Source organism: Nelumbo nucifera, chloroplast, assembly GCF_055504915.1.
Source record: "Nelumbo nucifera chloroplast, complete genome".
Lineage (NCBI taxonomy): Eukaryota > Viridiplantae > Streptophyta > Magnoliopsida > Proteales > Nelumbonaceae > Nelumbo > Nelumbo nucifera.
Genome location: NC_025339.1, coordinates 120,001 through 135,000, shown reverse-complemented (window position 1 = coordinate 135,000; position 15,000 = coordinate 120,001). Strand labels below are relative to the sequence as shown.

The following is a 15,000-nucleotide window of genomic DNA, read 5'->3' as shown; positions in this document are numbered from 1 at the left end:
GATATTCAAAAGAAGAAGTGCCCGATTAATACGTAAATGGCACTTTTTTATAAAATTTTTTATTGAAAGGCTATACATAGATACCCTTTTATGTATTATTAATATTCCCAGAGTCAATGCACAACTTTTCCTTGAATCAACAAAAAAAATTATTGATAAATACATTTACAATGATGAAACAAATCAAGAAGGAATTGATGAAACAAATGAAAATGAAAATACAATTCATTTTATTTCGACTATAAAAAAGCCGCCTTTTCATATTAGTAATAGTAATAAGAATTCACAGATTTCTTGTGACCTATCCTCCTTATCACAAGCATATGTATTTTACAAATTATCACAAAACCAAGTTATTAATAAATATCACTTGAGATCTGTACTTCAATATAACGGAACATCTCTTTTTATTAAGGATAGACTAAAGGATTTTTTTCGAACACAAGGAATATTTCATTCCGAATCAAAGCATAAAAAACTTCGGAATTCGGGAATGAATGAATATGAATGGAAAAATTGGTTAAAGGGTCATTATCAATACGATTTATCTCAGACTAGATGGTTTAGATTAGTACCGCAAAAATGGCGAAATAGAGTCAATCAACGTCGTACGATTCAAAATAAAGACTCACAAAAATTGGGTTCATACGAAAAAGACCAATTCCTTTTTTACGAAAAACAAAATGATTATACACTAAATTCATTACCGAATCAAAAAGACAAATTTAAAAAACACTACAGATATGATCTTCTATCACATAAATATATTAATTATGAAGATAAGAAGGACTCATATATTTATGAATCGCCGTTACAAGTAAATGAGGGCCCAGGGCTTCCCTATAATTACAATACACATAAACCCGAACCATTTGATGTGCTGAGGGATCTACCTATTAGTGATTATCTAGGAGAAGATTATATTATTGATACGAAAAAAAATCTGGATAGAAAATATTTTGATTGGAGAATTCTCCATTTTTGTCTTAAAAATAGAAAAAAAATAGATATTGAGGTCTGGGCCAATATGGATACCGGCGCCAACATTAATAAAAAAACTAAGACTGGAACTAATGATTATCAAAAAATTGATAAATTTTATAAAAAAGACCTTTTTTATCTCACGATTCATCAAGAAATCAACCCATCCAATAAAAAGAAAAACCTTTTTGATTGGATGGGAATGAATGAAGAAATACTAAATCGTTCCATATCAAATCTGGAACTTTGGTTCTTTTCGGAATTACTACTACTTTATGATACATATAAGATTAAACCATGGGGCATACCAATCAAATTACTTCTTTTAAATTGGAATAGAAACGAAAACGTTAGTGAAAATAAAAACATCAACGAAAAACAAAAAAAGGATTTTCGTATATCACGTATATCATCTAATGAAAAAAAAATTCTTGAATTAGAAAATCGAAATCAAGAAGAAAAAGGACCGCCAGGCCAAGGGGATCTTGGACCAGATGCGCAAAACCAAGAGAATCTTGGATCAATTCTATCAAACCAACAAAACGATCTTAAAGAATATTATGCGGAATCAGACATTAAAAACCATAGAAAGAAAAAGCAATTCAAGAACAACATAGAAGTGGAACTCGATTTCTTCCTGAAAAAACATTTGCTTTTTCAATTGAGACCGGATTATCCTTTGAATAAAAAAATGATCAAGAATATCAAAGTATATTGTTTCCTGCTTAGACTGAAAAATCCAAAGGAAATTGCTATATCTTCTATTCAAAGAAGAGAAATGAGTCTGGATGTAATGGTGATTCAGAAAGATATAACTCTTACAGAATTGATAAAAAAGGGGATATTTATTATCGACCCTATTCGTCTGTCTATAAAATGGGATGGGCAATTTATTATGTATCAAACCATAGGTATTTCTTTGGTCCATAAGAATAAGCACCAAACTAATCAAAGATACCGAGAAAAAAGGTATGTTGATAAGAATGATTTTGATGAATCCATTTCAAAACATGAACAGATGGTTGGGAATGGAAGAAAAAATCAGTATGATTTGCTTGCTCCTGAAAATATTTTATCGCCTAGACGTCGTAGAAAATTGAGAATTCGAATTTGTTTCAATTTGGAGAATGGGAATGTTGTAGATAAAAATCCAGTATTTTATAATGGAAACAACGTAAGGAACTGTGGTCAATTTTTGACTGAGGACAAACATCTTGATACAGATACAAATAATTTCATTAATATTAACTTAAAGTTCTTTCTTTGGCCCAATTATCGATTAGAAGATTTAGCTTGTATGAATCGTTATTGGTTTGATACCAATAATGGCAGTCGTTTTAATATGTTAAGGATACATATGTATCCCCGATTGAAAAGAAATTGATGGTACATTTCATTTCGTATATATCCCTGCCATAGATCATATATGAAGGTAAACAAATGTATACACGCGTTGCGTTGTATTACATTCTGATACAGGATACTGATTCAATGACATATCCATTAGATCTAGGAATGAATCGGCGGAATCTTCTTTAAGTCCAAATTTTTCTCTTTTGTGAGTGCAGAAATGTACTATCCTTTTGTATCCGTATCCAAATCCAATTGAAAAATTAGGTTGATTATTGATTAATTTGATAGAAAAAGTTATACATGAATAAATTCAAATTATTGTGTATACCAGATTAAAATAAAATAACTGGCAGTATTATTATTACTGATCGGTAAAATTCAAATCTATAGAAAAGAAAGGGGGCGAAAAATTATTTTTATGGTAAAAAAAAATTCATTCATCTCAGTTATTTCGCAAAAAGAAAAAGAAGAAAACGAAAACAGGGGATCTGTTGAATTTCAAGTATTAAGTTTCACCAATAAAATACGGAGACTTACTTCACATTTGGAATTGCACAGAAAAGACTATTTATCTCAAAGAGGTTTACGGAAAATTTTGGGAAAACGTCAACGGCTGCTAGTTTATTTGTCAAAGAAAAATAGAGTACGTTATAAAGAATTAATCAGTCAATTGGATATTCGGGAGCCAAAAACTCGTTAATTTGAAAATTCGTTTTGAATTATTTGATTTATTAGATCTTGAATTTTGATGAACTTCGTTTTCAGGAATTCATGGAATAATGAATCGGGGAAAAAATATATGACTGTACCAGCTACAAGAAAAGACCTCATGATAGTCAATATGGGCCCTCACCACCCATCAATGCATGGTGTTCTTCGACTCATCGTTACTCTAGATGGTGAAGATGTTATTGACTGTGAACCCATATTGGGTTATTTACACAGAGGGATGGAAAAAATTGCGGAAAACCGAACAATTATACAATATCTGCCTTATGTAACTCGTTGGGATTATTTAGCTACTATGTTCACAGAGGCAATAACTGTAAATGCACCAGAACAGTTGGGAAATATTCAAGTACCTAAAAGAGCCAGCTATATCAGAGTTATTATGTTGGAGCTGAGTCGTATAGCTTCCCATTTGTTATGGCTTGGCCCTTTTATGGCGGATATCGGTGCACAGACTCCTTTCTTCTATATTTTCAGAGAGAGAGAATTAATATATGATCTATTCGAAGCTGCCACAGGTATGCGAATGATGCATAATTATTTCCGTATCGGAGGAGTAGCTGCTGATCTACCTTATGGCTGGATAGATAAATGTTTGGATTTCTGCGATTATTTTTTAACGGGGGTTGCTGAATATCAAAAGCTTATTACGCGGAATCCCATTTTTTTGGAACGAGTTGAAGGAGTGGGCATTATTGGTGGAGAGGAAGCAATAAATTGGGGTTTATCAGGACCAATGCTACGAGCTTCCGGAATCCAATGGGATCTTCGTAAAGTTGATCATTATGAGTGTTACGATGAATTTGATTGGGAAGTCCAATGGCAAAAAGAAGGAGATTCATTAGCTCGTTATTTAGTACGAATCGGTGAAATGACGGAATCCATAAAAATTATTCAACAGGCTCTGGAAGGAATTCCGGGGGGGCCCTATGAGAATTTAGAAGTCCGACGCTTTGCTAGAGCAAAAGATTCCGAATGGAATGATTTTGAATATCGATTCATTAGTAAAAAGCCTTCTCCCACTTTTGAATTGTCGAAACAAGAACTTTATGCGAGAGTGGAAGCCCCAAAGGGGGAATTGGGAATTTATCTGATAGGAGATCAGAGTGTTTTTCCCTGGAGATGGAAAATTCGTCCACCAGGTTTTATCAATTTGCAAATTCTTCCTCAGCTAGTTAAAAGAATGAAATTGGCTGACATTATGACGATACTAGGTAGTATAGATATCATTATGGGAGAAGTTGATCGTTGAAATGATAATTGATACGACAAAAGCACAAGTTATCAATTCTTTTTCCAGATCGGAATCCTTAAAAGAGGTCTATGGGCTCATATGGTTGCTTGTCCCTATTTTGACTCTTATATCGGGAATCACAATAGGGGTACTAGTAATTGTGTGGTTAGAAAGAGAAATATCCGCAGGGATACAACAACGTATCGGACCTGAATACGCCGGCCCTTTGGGAATTCTTCAAGCTCTAGCAGATGGAATCAAACTACTTTTCAAAGAGGATCTTCTCCCATCTAGAGGAGATGCTCGTTTATTCAGTATTGGACCATCTATAGCGGTCATATCAATTCTACTTAGTTATTCAGTAATTCCTTTTGGTTATCGCCTTGTTCTAGCCGATCTTAGTATAGGTGTTTTTTTATGGATTGCCATTTCAAGTATTGCTCCTATTGGACTTCTTATGTCAGGATATGGATCGAATAATAAATATTCCTTTTCAGGTGGTCTACGAGCTGCTGCTCAATCAATTAGTTATGAAATACCATTAACTTCATGTGTGTTATCAATATCTCTACGTGTGATTCGTTGGAACATGAACTCAACTGTATGGAGTTTTTACTTACTATTGCTATTGTGTTGTATGTATTACCATACCGGGGATCGAGCAAAAATGAGTGGGCGGTTAGGAACACCAAGGTACACAAAGGATTAGTAATGAAGATAATGTAAGTTATCCAAAAGATATTTCTGGATAAAAGATAAAAGGAATCCTAATGGGGGCTTTAAGTTGGTAGAAATGATCAAGAAGTACTTCCCCATGATCCCGATCCAGAGTATGCTCCTATCCACTGATTAAAGAAATGACTATCAGGGACGAAGTAATCTTTTATTTTTTTTAGAGTCCCCCCTTTCTGAGAAAGAAGAATAGGAACGAAAGAAATGGAATGCAATTGCAATAGGAAAAAAAATGAAATAAAAAAATTTTTTCTTTCTTTTCTTTATCCATATTCATAGCGATAGAATTATTATCATGATTCATGAACAAATGTAGAATTCTTTTTCGTAATCGAAAGATATGGGTCGAAATATCTATTGATACAACAGGTATTTTATTGAAGGGTTAAGTTATTACTGAACAAAAAAGAAAAAAATGGAAATAATAAAGGATGAGATCAATTCAGAAGCACTTTATTTTGTTATTATAGCAGACAGAATTCCATTGGTCTAATTCGGGACTCTCCGATGTATCTTTACTCTTTCTACTCTCCAAACATATCGAGATAATACCGAAGTGGTCCCTAGATTTATTTGTGGCCCTTGAGGAGCCGTATGAGGCTGAAGTCTCATGTACGGTTCTGTAATAGCGATGGGAACAGTGATGTTATCACCGACTATAATTATCTAACAGTTCAAGTACAGTTGATATAGTTGAGGCGCAGTCAAAATATGGTTTTTGGGGTTGGAATTTGTGGCGGCAGCCTATCGGGTTTGTCGTTTTTCTAATTTCTTCCCTAGCAGAATGTGAGAGATTACCTTTTGATTTACCAGAAGCAGAGGAAGAATTAGTAGCAGGTTATCAAACCGAATATTCAGGTATAAAATTTGGTTTATTTTATGTTGCTTCCTATCTAAATCTACTAGTTTCTTCATTATTTGTAACAGTTCTTTACTTGGGCGGCTGGAATCTCTCTATTCCGTACATATTCATTCCTGAGCTTTTCGGAATAAATAAAGTGGGGGGGGTCTTTGAAACAACAATTGGTATCTTTATTACATTAGCTAAAGCTTATTTGTTCCTGTTCATTCCTATCGCAACAAGATGGACTTTACCTAGAATGCGAATGGACCAACTATTAAATCTTGGGTGGAAATTTCTTTTACCCATTTCTCTAGGTAATCTATTATTGACAACTTCTTCCCAACTCCTTTCACTGTAAAGGAATACTATATTTATATTTATGTTATTTTAGGTTCATAACTTCTCTCAAACAAGAGCAAGAGAAAGAAACATCAAATTCTTTTATTCATAGATATTCACAATATGCTACCTATGGTAACTGGGTTCATGAATTATGGTCAACAAACAATACGAGCTGCAAGGTATATCGGTCAAAGTTTCATGATTACCTTATCCCACGCGAACCGTTTACCTGTAACTATTCAATATCCCTATGAAAAATTGATCACATCAGAGCGTTTCCGCGGTCGAATCCACTTTGAATTTGATAAATGCATTGCTTGTGAAGTATGTGTTCGTGTATGTCCTATAGATCTACCCGTTGTTGATTGGAGATTGGAAACTGATATTCGAAAGAAACGATTGCTTAATTACAGTATTGATTTTGGAATCTGTATATTTTGTGGTAACTGTGTCGAGTATTGTCCAACAAATTGTTTATCAATGACTGAAGAATATGAACTTTCTACTTATGATCGTCACGAATTGAATTATAATCAAATTGCTTTGGGTCGGTTACCAATATCAGTAATTGGAGATTCTACAATTCGAACAATTATGAATTCAACTCAACTAAAAATAGCCACGGGAAAATCCCTTGATTCAAAAACAATTACCAATTACTAAGATTCCGTTTTGATCTAAAGGAAGCGAAACTTCTTTCATTTTACTTGGTCAATAACTAAAAATCCTAACTATTAATTGATGAGAATCACGGCTTAATTTTGATTGAAAATCTATTCATATATCCGTTTTCGAAATATAGAAAAAATATAATTATATAATTATATATATAATTATAATTATATATAATATATTATATATATATAATTTCGAACTACTCTTTCGGATACTACTCTTTCGGATATAGAATGGGATTGATCCAATAACTGTATCTACATCAATCCACACCCATTCGAATTTCATTTAATTCAATTTTATTCAATTAGGAACGTATCATAAAAAAAAATAGGGTAACTTCTTTTTTCCCGGTCCGGTCAATAAGGTCATGAAAAATTTCGACTTATTTATCTCTTATTTTACATATAATGGATTTACCTGGGCCAATACATGATTTTCTTTTAGTATTTCTGGGATCAGGTCTTATATTAGGGGGCCTAGGAGTAGTATTACTTACCAATCCAATTTATTCTGCCTTTTCATTAGGATTGGTTCTTGTTTGTATATCCTTATTCTATATACCATCGAACTCTCATTTTGTAGCTGCTGCCCAGCTTCTTATTTACGTGGGAGCCATAAATGTCTTAATCATATTTGCTGTGATGTTCATGAATGGTTCAGAATATTACAATGATTTCCATCTTTGGACCATTGGAGATGGAGTCACTTCATTGGTTTGTACAAGTATTTTTTTTTCACTAATTACTACTATCCTAGATACGTCATGGTATGGGATTATTTGGACTACAAGATCAAACCAGATTATAGAACAGGATTTGATAAGTAATGGTCAACAAATTGGAATTCATTTATCAACAGATTTTTTTCTTCCATTTGAACTCATTTCTATAATTCTTTTAGTTGCCTTGATAGGTGCAATTGCTATGGCTCGTCAGTAATAAATACTTAGAAATAAAAATAAATAAGGACTTCTTTTTTTCTGTATTATCACATCCATTTTACTTCTTACTTCCATTTTTTCTTTTCTATTTTCAGATTGTTCATGTTTAAAAAAAAATGGAAATGCTTTTTGTTCGATCTATTACCAATATCTTCCTTTGTTCCGTTCTTGTTATATTCTAGTCAATCGAATCGGTTGAATTGTTGTTCATATTGAAATGAATCGAGATTGATGAGGAGTTAGTCAATGATGCTCGAACATGTACTTGTTTTGAGTGCCTATTTATTTTCTATCGGTATTTATGGATTGATTACGAGCCGAAATATGGTTAGAGCACTTATGTGTCTTGAGCTTATACTGAATGCGGTTAATCTAAATTTCGTAACATTTTCTGATTTTTTTGATAGTCGCCAATTAAAAGGAGACATTTTCTCGATTTTTGTTATAGCTATTGCAGCCGCTGAAGCAGCTATTGGGCCAGCAATTGTTTCGTCAATTTTTCGTAACAGAAAATCAACTCGTATCAATCAATCGAATTTGTTGAATAAATAGTAGTAATAAAATAAATTAAATATAATATTAAAATTAAATAAATATTATAAATAGAAATAGTAGTAATCATATCATATAAATAAAGAATAGAATATTCACCAATTCGAATTAGCATATATGACACGTATGACCATTTTTGCTAAAACATAAGAAATCAAAGTATCTTGGCCCTCTCTCATAAACAGATCCAGAAGTAGATTAATTAAAAAATTTCTGATAAATCATTGATTCGTCTGGTATCTACAATATATGATATGATTCATTTATTATATTACTTTACTAGATCGAAATTTTATGACGTTCACAAAAATTTAAAGATCCAATGTCACATTCAGTAAAGATTTATGATACATGTATAGGATGTACTCAATGTGTACGAGCCTGCCCCACAGATGTATTAGAAATGATACCTTGGGACGGATGTAAAGCTAAGCAAATTGCTTCTGCTCCAAGAACAGAGGACTGTGTAGGTTGTAAGCGATGTGAATCTGCTTGTCCAACAGATTTCTTGAGTGTCCGGGTTTATTTATGGCATGAAACAACTCGCAGCATGGGGCTAGCCTATTGATACGTTCCAGAAAACTCCACTTGAATCCATTTGATTTCTCTTTACCGACAAAAACCCGTACTCGATAAAAAATATCTATAGATATTTTTTTATCTCGAGCACGGGTTTTTCTGGTCAAAGTGTATCTTGTCTTTACCATGAATTTTTTTCCTTGGTTAACAATAATTGTAGTTTTGCCGATATCCGCGGGTTCTTTAATTTTCTTTCTCCCTCATAAAGGAAATAAGGTGATTCGCTGGTATACTATCAGTATATGCTTAATAGAACTCCTTCTAATGACCTATGCATTCTGTTATCATTTCAAATTGGACGATCCATTAATCCAACTGGAAGAGGATTATAAATGGATAAATATTTTTGATTTTCACTGGAGATTAGGAATCGATGGACTTTCCATAGGACCCATTTTACTGACGGGGTTCATTACTACTTTAGCTACTTTAGCGGCTTGGCCAGTTACTCGAGATTCCCGATTGTTCCATTTCCTGATGTTAGCAATGTATAGTGGTCAAATAGGATCATTTTCTTCTCGAGACCTTTTACTTTTTTTCATCATGTGGGAGTTAGAATTAATTCCTGTTTACCTACTTCTATCCATGTGGGGAGGAAAGAAACGTCTGTACTCCGCTACAAAGTTTATTTTGTACACAGCAGGGGGTTCTATTTTTCTTTTACTAGGAGTTCTGGGTATGGGTTTATATGGTTCCAATGAACCAACATTAAATTTTGAAACATCAGCTAATCAATCATATCCTGTGGCATTAGAAATAATATTCTATTTTGGATTTCTTATTGCTTATGCTGTTAAATCACCGATTATACCCCTACATACATGGTTACCAGATACCCACGGAGAAGCACATTACAGTACATGTATGCTTCTAGCCGGAATCTTATTAAAAATGGGAGCGTATGGATTGGTTCGGATCAATATGGAATTTTTACCCCATGCTCATTCTATATTTTCTCCCTGGTTGATGATAGTAGGCACAATTCAAATAATCTATGCAGCTTTAACATCTCCCGGTCAACGCAATTTAAAAAAGAGAATAGCTTATTCCTCGGTATCTCATATGGGTTTCACAATTATAGGAATTGCTTCCATAACCGATACGGGACTTAATGGAGCCATTTTACAAATAATCTCTCATGGATTTATTGGTGCTGCACTTTTTTTCTTGGCAGGAACGAGTTACGATAGAATACGTCTTGTTTATCTCGATGAAATGGGAGGAATTGCTATCCCAATGCCAAAAATATTTACGATGTTCAGTAGCTTCTCGATGGCTTCTCTTGCATTGCCGGGAATGAGTGGTTTTGTTGCAGAATTGATAGTATTTTTTGGAATAATTACCAGTCCAAAATATCTTTTAATGCCAAAAATACTAATTACTTTTGTAATGGCAATTGGAATGATATTAACTCCTATTTATTCATTATCTATGTTACGCCAGATGTTCTATGGATACAAGCTATTCAATGCCTCAAACTCTTATTTTTTTGATTCTGGACCACGAGAACTATTTGTTTCGATCTCTATTTTTCTACCTGTAATAGGTATTGGTATTTATCCGGATTTCGTTCTCTCACTATCAGTTGACAAGGTCGAAGCTATTCTATCCAATTACTTTTCTAGATAGTTTTCATGAAAAAGACATAAAAAATCCTGTGATTTTTAAAATCGTTCGTTGTACAATGAAAAAAAAGAAGTCTTATTCCTTTTCTTAAGTAAAAAAAAATGAAGTGAATTGGAATTTTAATCGGATATGTTTGGTGTTTTTGAGAACCATTTGAATCACGTAGTGATTCAAACGGTTCTCAAAAACTTACACAACATTTCGTTATATACACCGTTCTTATGTATTGTATTTTGTATTTGTCAGGTCGTTTCTTCAATTACATCAAAATGTGAATGACCCATAACTATGTAGCCCTATTCCTAATAGATTGACCCCAAAATAGCATATCCAAATTATAAGAAATCCCATAGAAGCCACAATTGCGGAATTTGCGCCTTGCCATTTTGTATTTGTTCGAGTATGTAAATAAATCGCGAATATGGTCCAAGTAATAAATGCCCAAGTTTCCTTCGGGTCCCAATTCCAATACGACCCCCATGCCTCATTAGCCCATACTGCTCCCGAAAGAATACCTATGGTTAAAAAGATAAACCCTAGACTAATGACACGATAACTCCAATGATCCAATTGCTGAATCAATTGATGCCTGTGATAGTTTCTAAAAGTAAAAGAAGTGTTTCGTAAAACATTGCTTTTTTTATTCACGTATTGGATCTCACAAAAGTAAAATGACCCAATTAATAAATGATTGCTTTTACTAAAATTTTCTATGTTTTTTCGAAATGTAATGACTAGAAGAGCTATTGATAATAATGATCCACATAAAAGAGCTGCATAACTCAATACCATCATACTTACGTGCATCATTAACCACTGGGATTGAAGAGCAGGCACTAATATTGCGGATTGATGCATGTCAGTTAAAAGACCCGAAGTGGCAAAGCCTTGGGTAAAAATAGCACTTGGTGTGGTTATTTCGCTTAAATGATTTTTATGGTTCCCTATTTTAGGAACCATATGAATAATGGAGAAACTCCATGAAAGGAACATTAATGATTCATATAAATCACTTAACGGGAAATGCCCTGAATGAATCCAACGAGTAACTAAGAATCCTGTTATACAGAAAAAAGTCGCTATCATGCCTTTTTCTGACGAATCATATAGTCCTACGGTTTCATCGATTAATAAGGTCATCAAATGAATCGTAATTACAATTGAAACGATCGAAAAGGAAATGTGAGTTAATATATGTTCTAAAGTCAAAAATATCATAAAAAAATCCTAAAAAAAGGTCCCTTAAGTGCGGAATGGAAATCGGGAATTGAATTCATTATAGGATTTATTGTACATCTTTTAGAAGATGCCGCCACTCGGACTCGAACCGAGATGCTCTAGCACTGCTTCCTAAGAGCAGCGTGTCTACCAATTTCACCATGGCGGCTTGCTAGAAATCATAATAGCCCATTCATATTCAATCGTCGAGATTGAAGGAGTCAATTCAATGCAATATTTTTTACAAAACATTAGAATCGATGAATAAAGACCCGTTCCGATTCCTATTTGAACGTTCAATAATCTTTATCTTTAGTATTAGTATCGTAGGATGGTGTCAATTTTAACAATAGGCTTTCACGTAGTTTAAGCTCTCTCGGAATAGAACAGTTGGAACTATCTAGTTCTGTCCTCAATCCGGGCATATAACTAGAAATTGTCCGTTTTTCTATTTTCTTTTCATTTTTTGATGATTCATTTCTCATTTATCTGATTTCATAGTCATGGATTTGAAATGGAAAAGAAAAATTCATTTTATCAATGAACAAAAAATTTGTACGGATCATACAAAATTGACTCACTTCTCGTACATAAAGATTGATCTAAGTGGAATTCAAGGGGTTTTTTTACTGCTTGGGTCGTAAAGTAGGGGTCTATAATGATTCAGAAAATTACAAAACAAGTCTTAAAATTAAAATAAATATAGATAGAGATCTAGTTTCAACGATCTATTAATTTTGACTAAAGATCTTATATTATATCTGTTTTGCTATAGAAAAAAGGGGGTTTCCACGTAGTTTATACTTATAGTATATCCTCTATAAAATCTTAACTTAAATAATGCGTTTTAATGATGTATAACTATTGGGGCAAGAAACTCCTTTTCTATAAGAAAAAGAAACTCCTTTTCTATAAGAAAAAGAAGACTTTTGTTGTTGTGAAAAGTAAATCGATGGGGAAAATAAAATAACAATCCCCATCTTGTTTGTAAATTTGAAAAACCTACTAAAAAGAAAGAAGAAAGGTGAAACCCTGTATTTTGGGCTTACCTACTTTTTTTGTCAAACAAAACAAAAAAATACCTTTTTCGAATCCATTAGACGGAAAAATATATTCTGTATACCACAATAGTCAGTTCCATTTTATATTGATCAGTTTAAAATTAAAACATTAGTTAATGTAAATTATTCATCTTATAAATGTAAATGAAATTATACTATCGAGTCATATCGATTCAGATTATTCCAATGTTTGATTATTTATTTGTCGCACAAAAAAACTTTTAGAATTCCCGGTAGAAAGAGATTTTGCTAACGAAAAAGCTTTTACCGCTGCCCAATACCCCTTTCTTTTCCAAATATTTTTACGAATACGCTTTTTTGATATAGAAGTACGTTTCTTTGGAACCGCCATTCAAAAATAAAGAGGTTGCTCATTGCTATAGTTGGATGTGAAAGACATGTATTGTTCAAAATGATCGTTTCTTCTATTCATTCTCTCTATATTTTTTCCATAGAGGTCCTTTATAACATGCAAAAAAAATATAGAGATACGTGTGCATCGCATAGAGTATCACTACACTAGGGACAAAAAAGAAAAATGAAATGATGTGATACTTTGTTTTTTGTTTTTCTAAAAGAATTTTTTTCTATTACATACAATATCTGAGAAAAATTCGTATTGATTGGTACTTTTATATCCTCATTTGAATCTATATCTATAGCACTCACTGTCTGTCATAGAAATCGAATTACTTGTCGTTGATAAGAAAAGAAATTTTAATTCATATCTTCGTCTCTTTTCGCCGTACTACATTTTAGAAAAAAAAAATAAAAAAGTTTAAGAACCCCTTACCTAATATAAATAGAATAAATAATAAAATAAAAAAAAACACACACACAAAGAATATTCTAACGTTTTTCTATTAATTGATCAAATTCGAGACGAGAGTACACCTAATTTAATTTTTTAAAATCGAACAAGACTAGTAATTAATCTATTAAATGATACAGAAATAAAATTTAAGAAAAGCCTTTCTTTTTAGTAATTAATTCTTTCAACTCTATGTAAAGTAAAAAAAATGGTGGGTATCTTAATTTTATGGGTTCCCATAAATAGAAGTTTGCTTTATTGGGTCAAGTTATTGGAGGATCTATGATCTATATCATACTCTTTTTGGTATAATTTTGTATCCTTGCTCTATGGATATAAATTATTGTAATAATAGAATGATTGAAATTTTCCTATTCTGTATTTCTATAAATATCTTTGTTAATAACTAAGTAGTAACTTTTCACTATTGACTTGGTTATATCATTTGACCAATTGTAACTTATTGATTTGAATATTTGAAATGTTGGGAAAGAATTAAAAAAATTAGAATTTTGAATTCTATTTGAATATTTGAGTTCTTTCCTATCTTGATTTTTTTTTATTGATTCCTTCTGAAAAAGATAAGAGCAGGTGAATTGGAAATAGAAATAATTAATTAAGAATAAAAAAGTTGGATTTTCTTATGGAACATACATATCAATATGCATGGATGATACCTTTCGTTCCACTTCCAGTTCCTATGTTAATAGGAGTGGGACTTCTCTTTGTTCCGATGGCAACAAAAAAGCTTCGTCGTATGTGGGCTTTTCCCAGTGTTTTCTTGTTAAGTATAGTTATGCTTTTTTCGGCCAATCTGGCTATTCAGCAAATAAATGGCAGTTCTATCTATCAATATGTATGGTCGTGGACCATCAATAATGATTTTTCCTTAGAGTTCGGCTACTTGATTGATCCACTTACTTCTATTATGTTAATATTAATCACTACTGTTGGAGTCATGGTTCTTGTTTATAGTGACAATTATATGTCTCATGATCAAGGATATTTAAGATTTTTTGCTTATATGAGTTTTTCCAATACTTCTATGTTGGGATTAGTTACTAGTTCGAATTTGATACAAATTTATATTTTTTGGGAATTGGTTGGAATGTGTTCGTATTTATTAATAGGGTTTTGGTTCACACGACCAATTGCGGCAAATGCTTGCCAAAAAGCGTTTGTAACTAATCGTGTAGGGGACTTTGGTTTATTATTAGGAATCTTAGGTCTTTATTGGATAACGGGTAGTTTCGAATTTAAGGATTTGTTTGAAATAGTCAATAACTTGATTTCCACTAATGGAGTCAATTCTTTATTCGT

The 15,000-nt window shown here is 32.6% G+C and overlaps 12 protein-coding genes and 1 non-coding gene across 13 annotated transcripts in view; 10 read left to right on the top strand and 3 right to left on the bottom strand. All coding sequences in view use genetic code 11, as the record gives it.

Moving 5' to 3' along the window:
- ycf1 (hypothetical chloroplast RF19) overlaps positions 1-2,365 on the top strand; it is a 4,563-nt gene extending 2,198 nt beyond the window's left edge. The window contains exon 1 of the mRNA in view: positions 1-2,365. This exon is cut by the window's left edge and continues 2,198 nt beyond it. Within this exon, the coding sequence (YP_009094007.1) occupies positions 1-2,365 (2,365 nt within the window).
- A 387-nt stretch (positions 2,366-2,752) lies between these two features.
- On the top strand, positions 2,753-3,034 carry rps15 (ribosomal protein S15). Its single transcript has one exon. The coding sequence runs from the start codon at positions 2,753-2,755 to the stop codon at positions 3,032-3,034; it is 282 nt and encodes a 93-aa protein (YP_009094006.1).
- A 99-nt stretch (positions 3,035-3,133) lies between these two features.
- ndhH (NADH-plastoquinone oxidoreductase subunit 7) lies at positions 3,134-4,315 on the top strand. The gene has a single exon. It carries the CDS (start codon positions 3,134-3,136, stop codon positions 4,313-4,315), a length of 1,182 nt encoding a protein of 393 aa, YP_009094005.1.
- A 1-nt stretch (position 4,316) lies between these two features.
- Positions 4,317-6,231, top strand: ndhA (NADH-plastoquinone oxidoreductase subunit 1). The gene is made up of 2 exons: positions 4,317-4,869; positions 5,693-6,231. The coding sequence occupies exons 1-2, from the start codon at positions 4,317-4,319 to the stop codon at positions 6,229-6,231; spliced, it is 1,092 nt and encodes a 363-aa protein (YP_009094004.1).
- Positions 6,232-6,335: 104 nt separating this feature from the next.
- Positions 6,336-6,878, top strand: ndhI (NADH-plastoquinone oxidoreductase subunit I). The gene has a single exon. The coding sequence runs from the start codon at positions 6,336-6,338 to the stop codon at positions 6,876-6,878; it is 543 nt and encodes a 180-aa protein (YP_009094003.1).
- A 422-nt stretch (positions 6,879-7,300) lies between these two features.
- On the top strand, positions 7,301-7,831 carry ndhG (NADH-plastoquinone oxidoreductase subunit 6). The gene has a single exon. The coding sequence runs from the start codon at positions 7,301-7,303 to the stop codon at positions 7,829-7,831; it is 531 nt and encodes a 176-aa protein (YP_009094002.1).
- Positions 7,832-8,079: 248 nt separating this feature from the next.
- Positions 8,080-8,385, top strand: ndhE (NADH-plastoquinone oxidoreductase subunit 4L). Its single transcript has one exon. The coding sequence runs from the start codon at positions 8,080-8,082 to the stop codon at positions 8,383-8,385; it is 306 nt and encodes a 101-aa protein (YP_009094001.1).
- Positions 8,386-8,707: 322 nt separating this feature from the next.
- Positions 8,708-8,953, top strand: psaC (photosystem I subunit VII). The gene has a single exon. It carries the CDS (start codon positions 8,708-8,710, stop codon positions 8,951-8,953), a length of 246 nt encoding a protein of 81 aa, YP_009094000.1.
- A 137-nt stretch (positions 8,954-9,090) lies between these two features.
- Positions 9,091-10,593, top strand: ndhD (NADH-plastoquinone oxidoreductase subunit 4). The gene has a single exon. The coding sequence runs from the start codon at positions 9,091-9,093 to the stop codon at positions 10,591-10,593; it is 1,503 nt and encodes a 500-aa protein (YP_009093999.1).
- A 261-nt stretch (positions 10,594-10,854) lies between these two features.
- On the bottom strand, positions 10,855-11,808 carry ccsA (cytochrome c heme attachment protein). Its single transcript has one exon. The coding sequence runs from the start codon at positions 11,806-11,808 to the stop codon at positions 10,855-10,857; it is 954 nt and encodes a 317-aa protein (YP_009093998.1).
- Positions 11,809-11,897: 89 nt separating this feature from the next.
- Positions 11,898-11,977, bottom strand: trnL-UAG. The gene has a single exon. It is a non-coding gene; the product is annotated as a tRNA-Leu (tRNA).
- Positions 11,978-13,047: 1,070 nt separating this feature from the next.
- Positions 13,048-13,221, bottom strand: rpl32 (ribosomal protein L32). Its single transcript has one exon. It carries the CDS (start codon positions 13,219-13,221, stop codon positions 13,048-13,050), a length of 174 nt encoding a protein of 57 aa, YP_009093997.1.
- A 1,102-nt stretch (positions 13,222-14,323) lies between these two features.
- ndhF (NADH-plastoquinone oxidoreductase subunit 5) overlaps positions 14,324-15,000 on the top strand; it is a 2,217-nt gene continuing 1,540 nt past the window's right edge. Inside the window, exon 1 of the mRNA in view lies at positions 14,324-15,000. This exon is cut by the window's right edge and continues 1,540 nt beyond it. Within this exon, the coding sequence (YP_009093996.1) occupies positions 14,324-15,000 (677 nt within the window).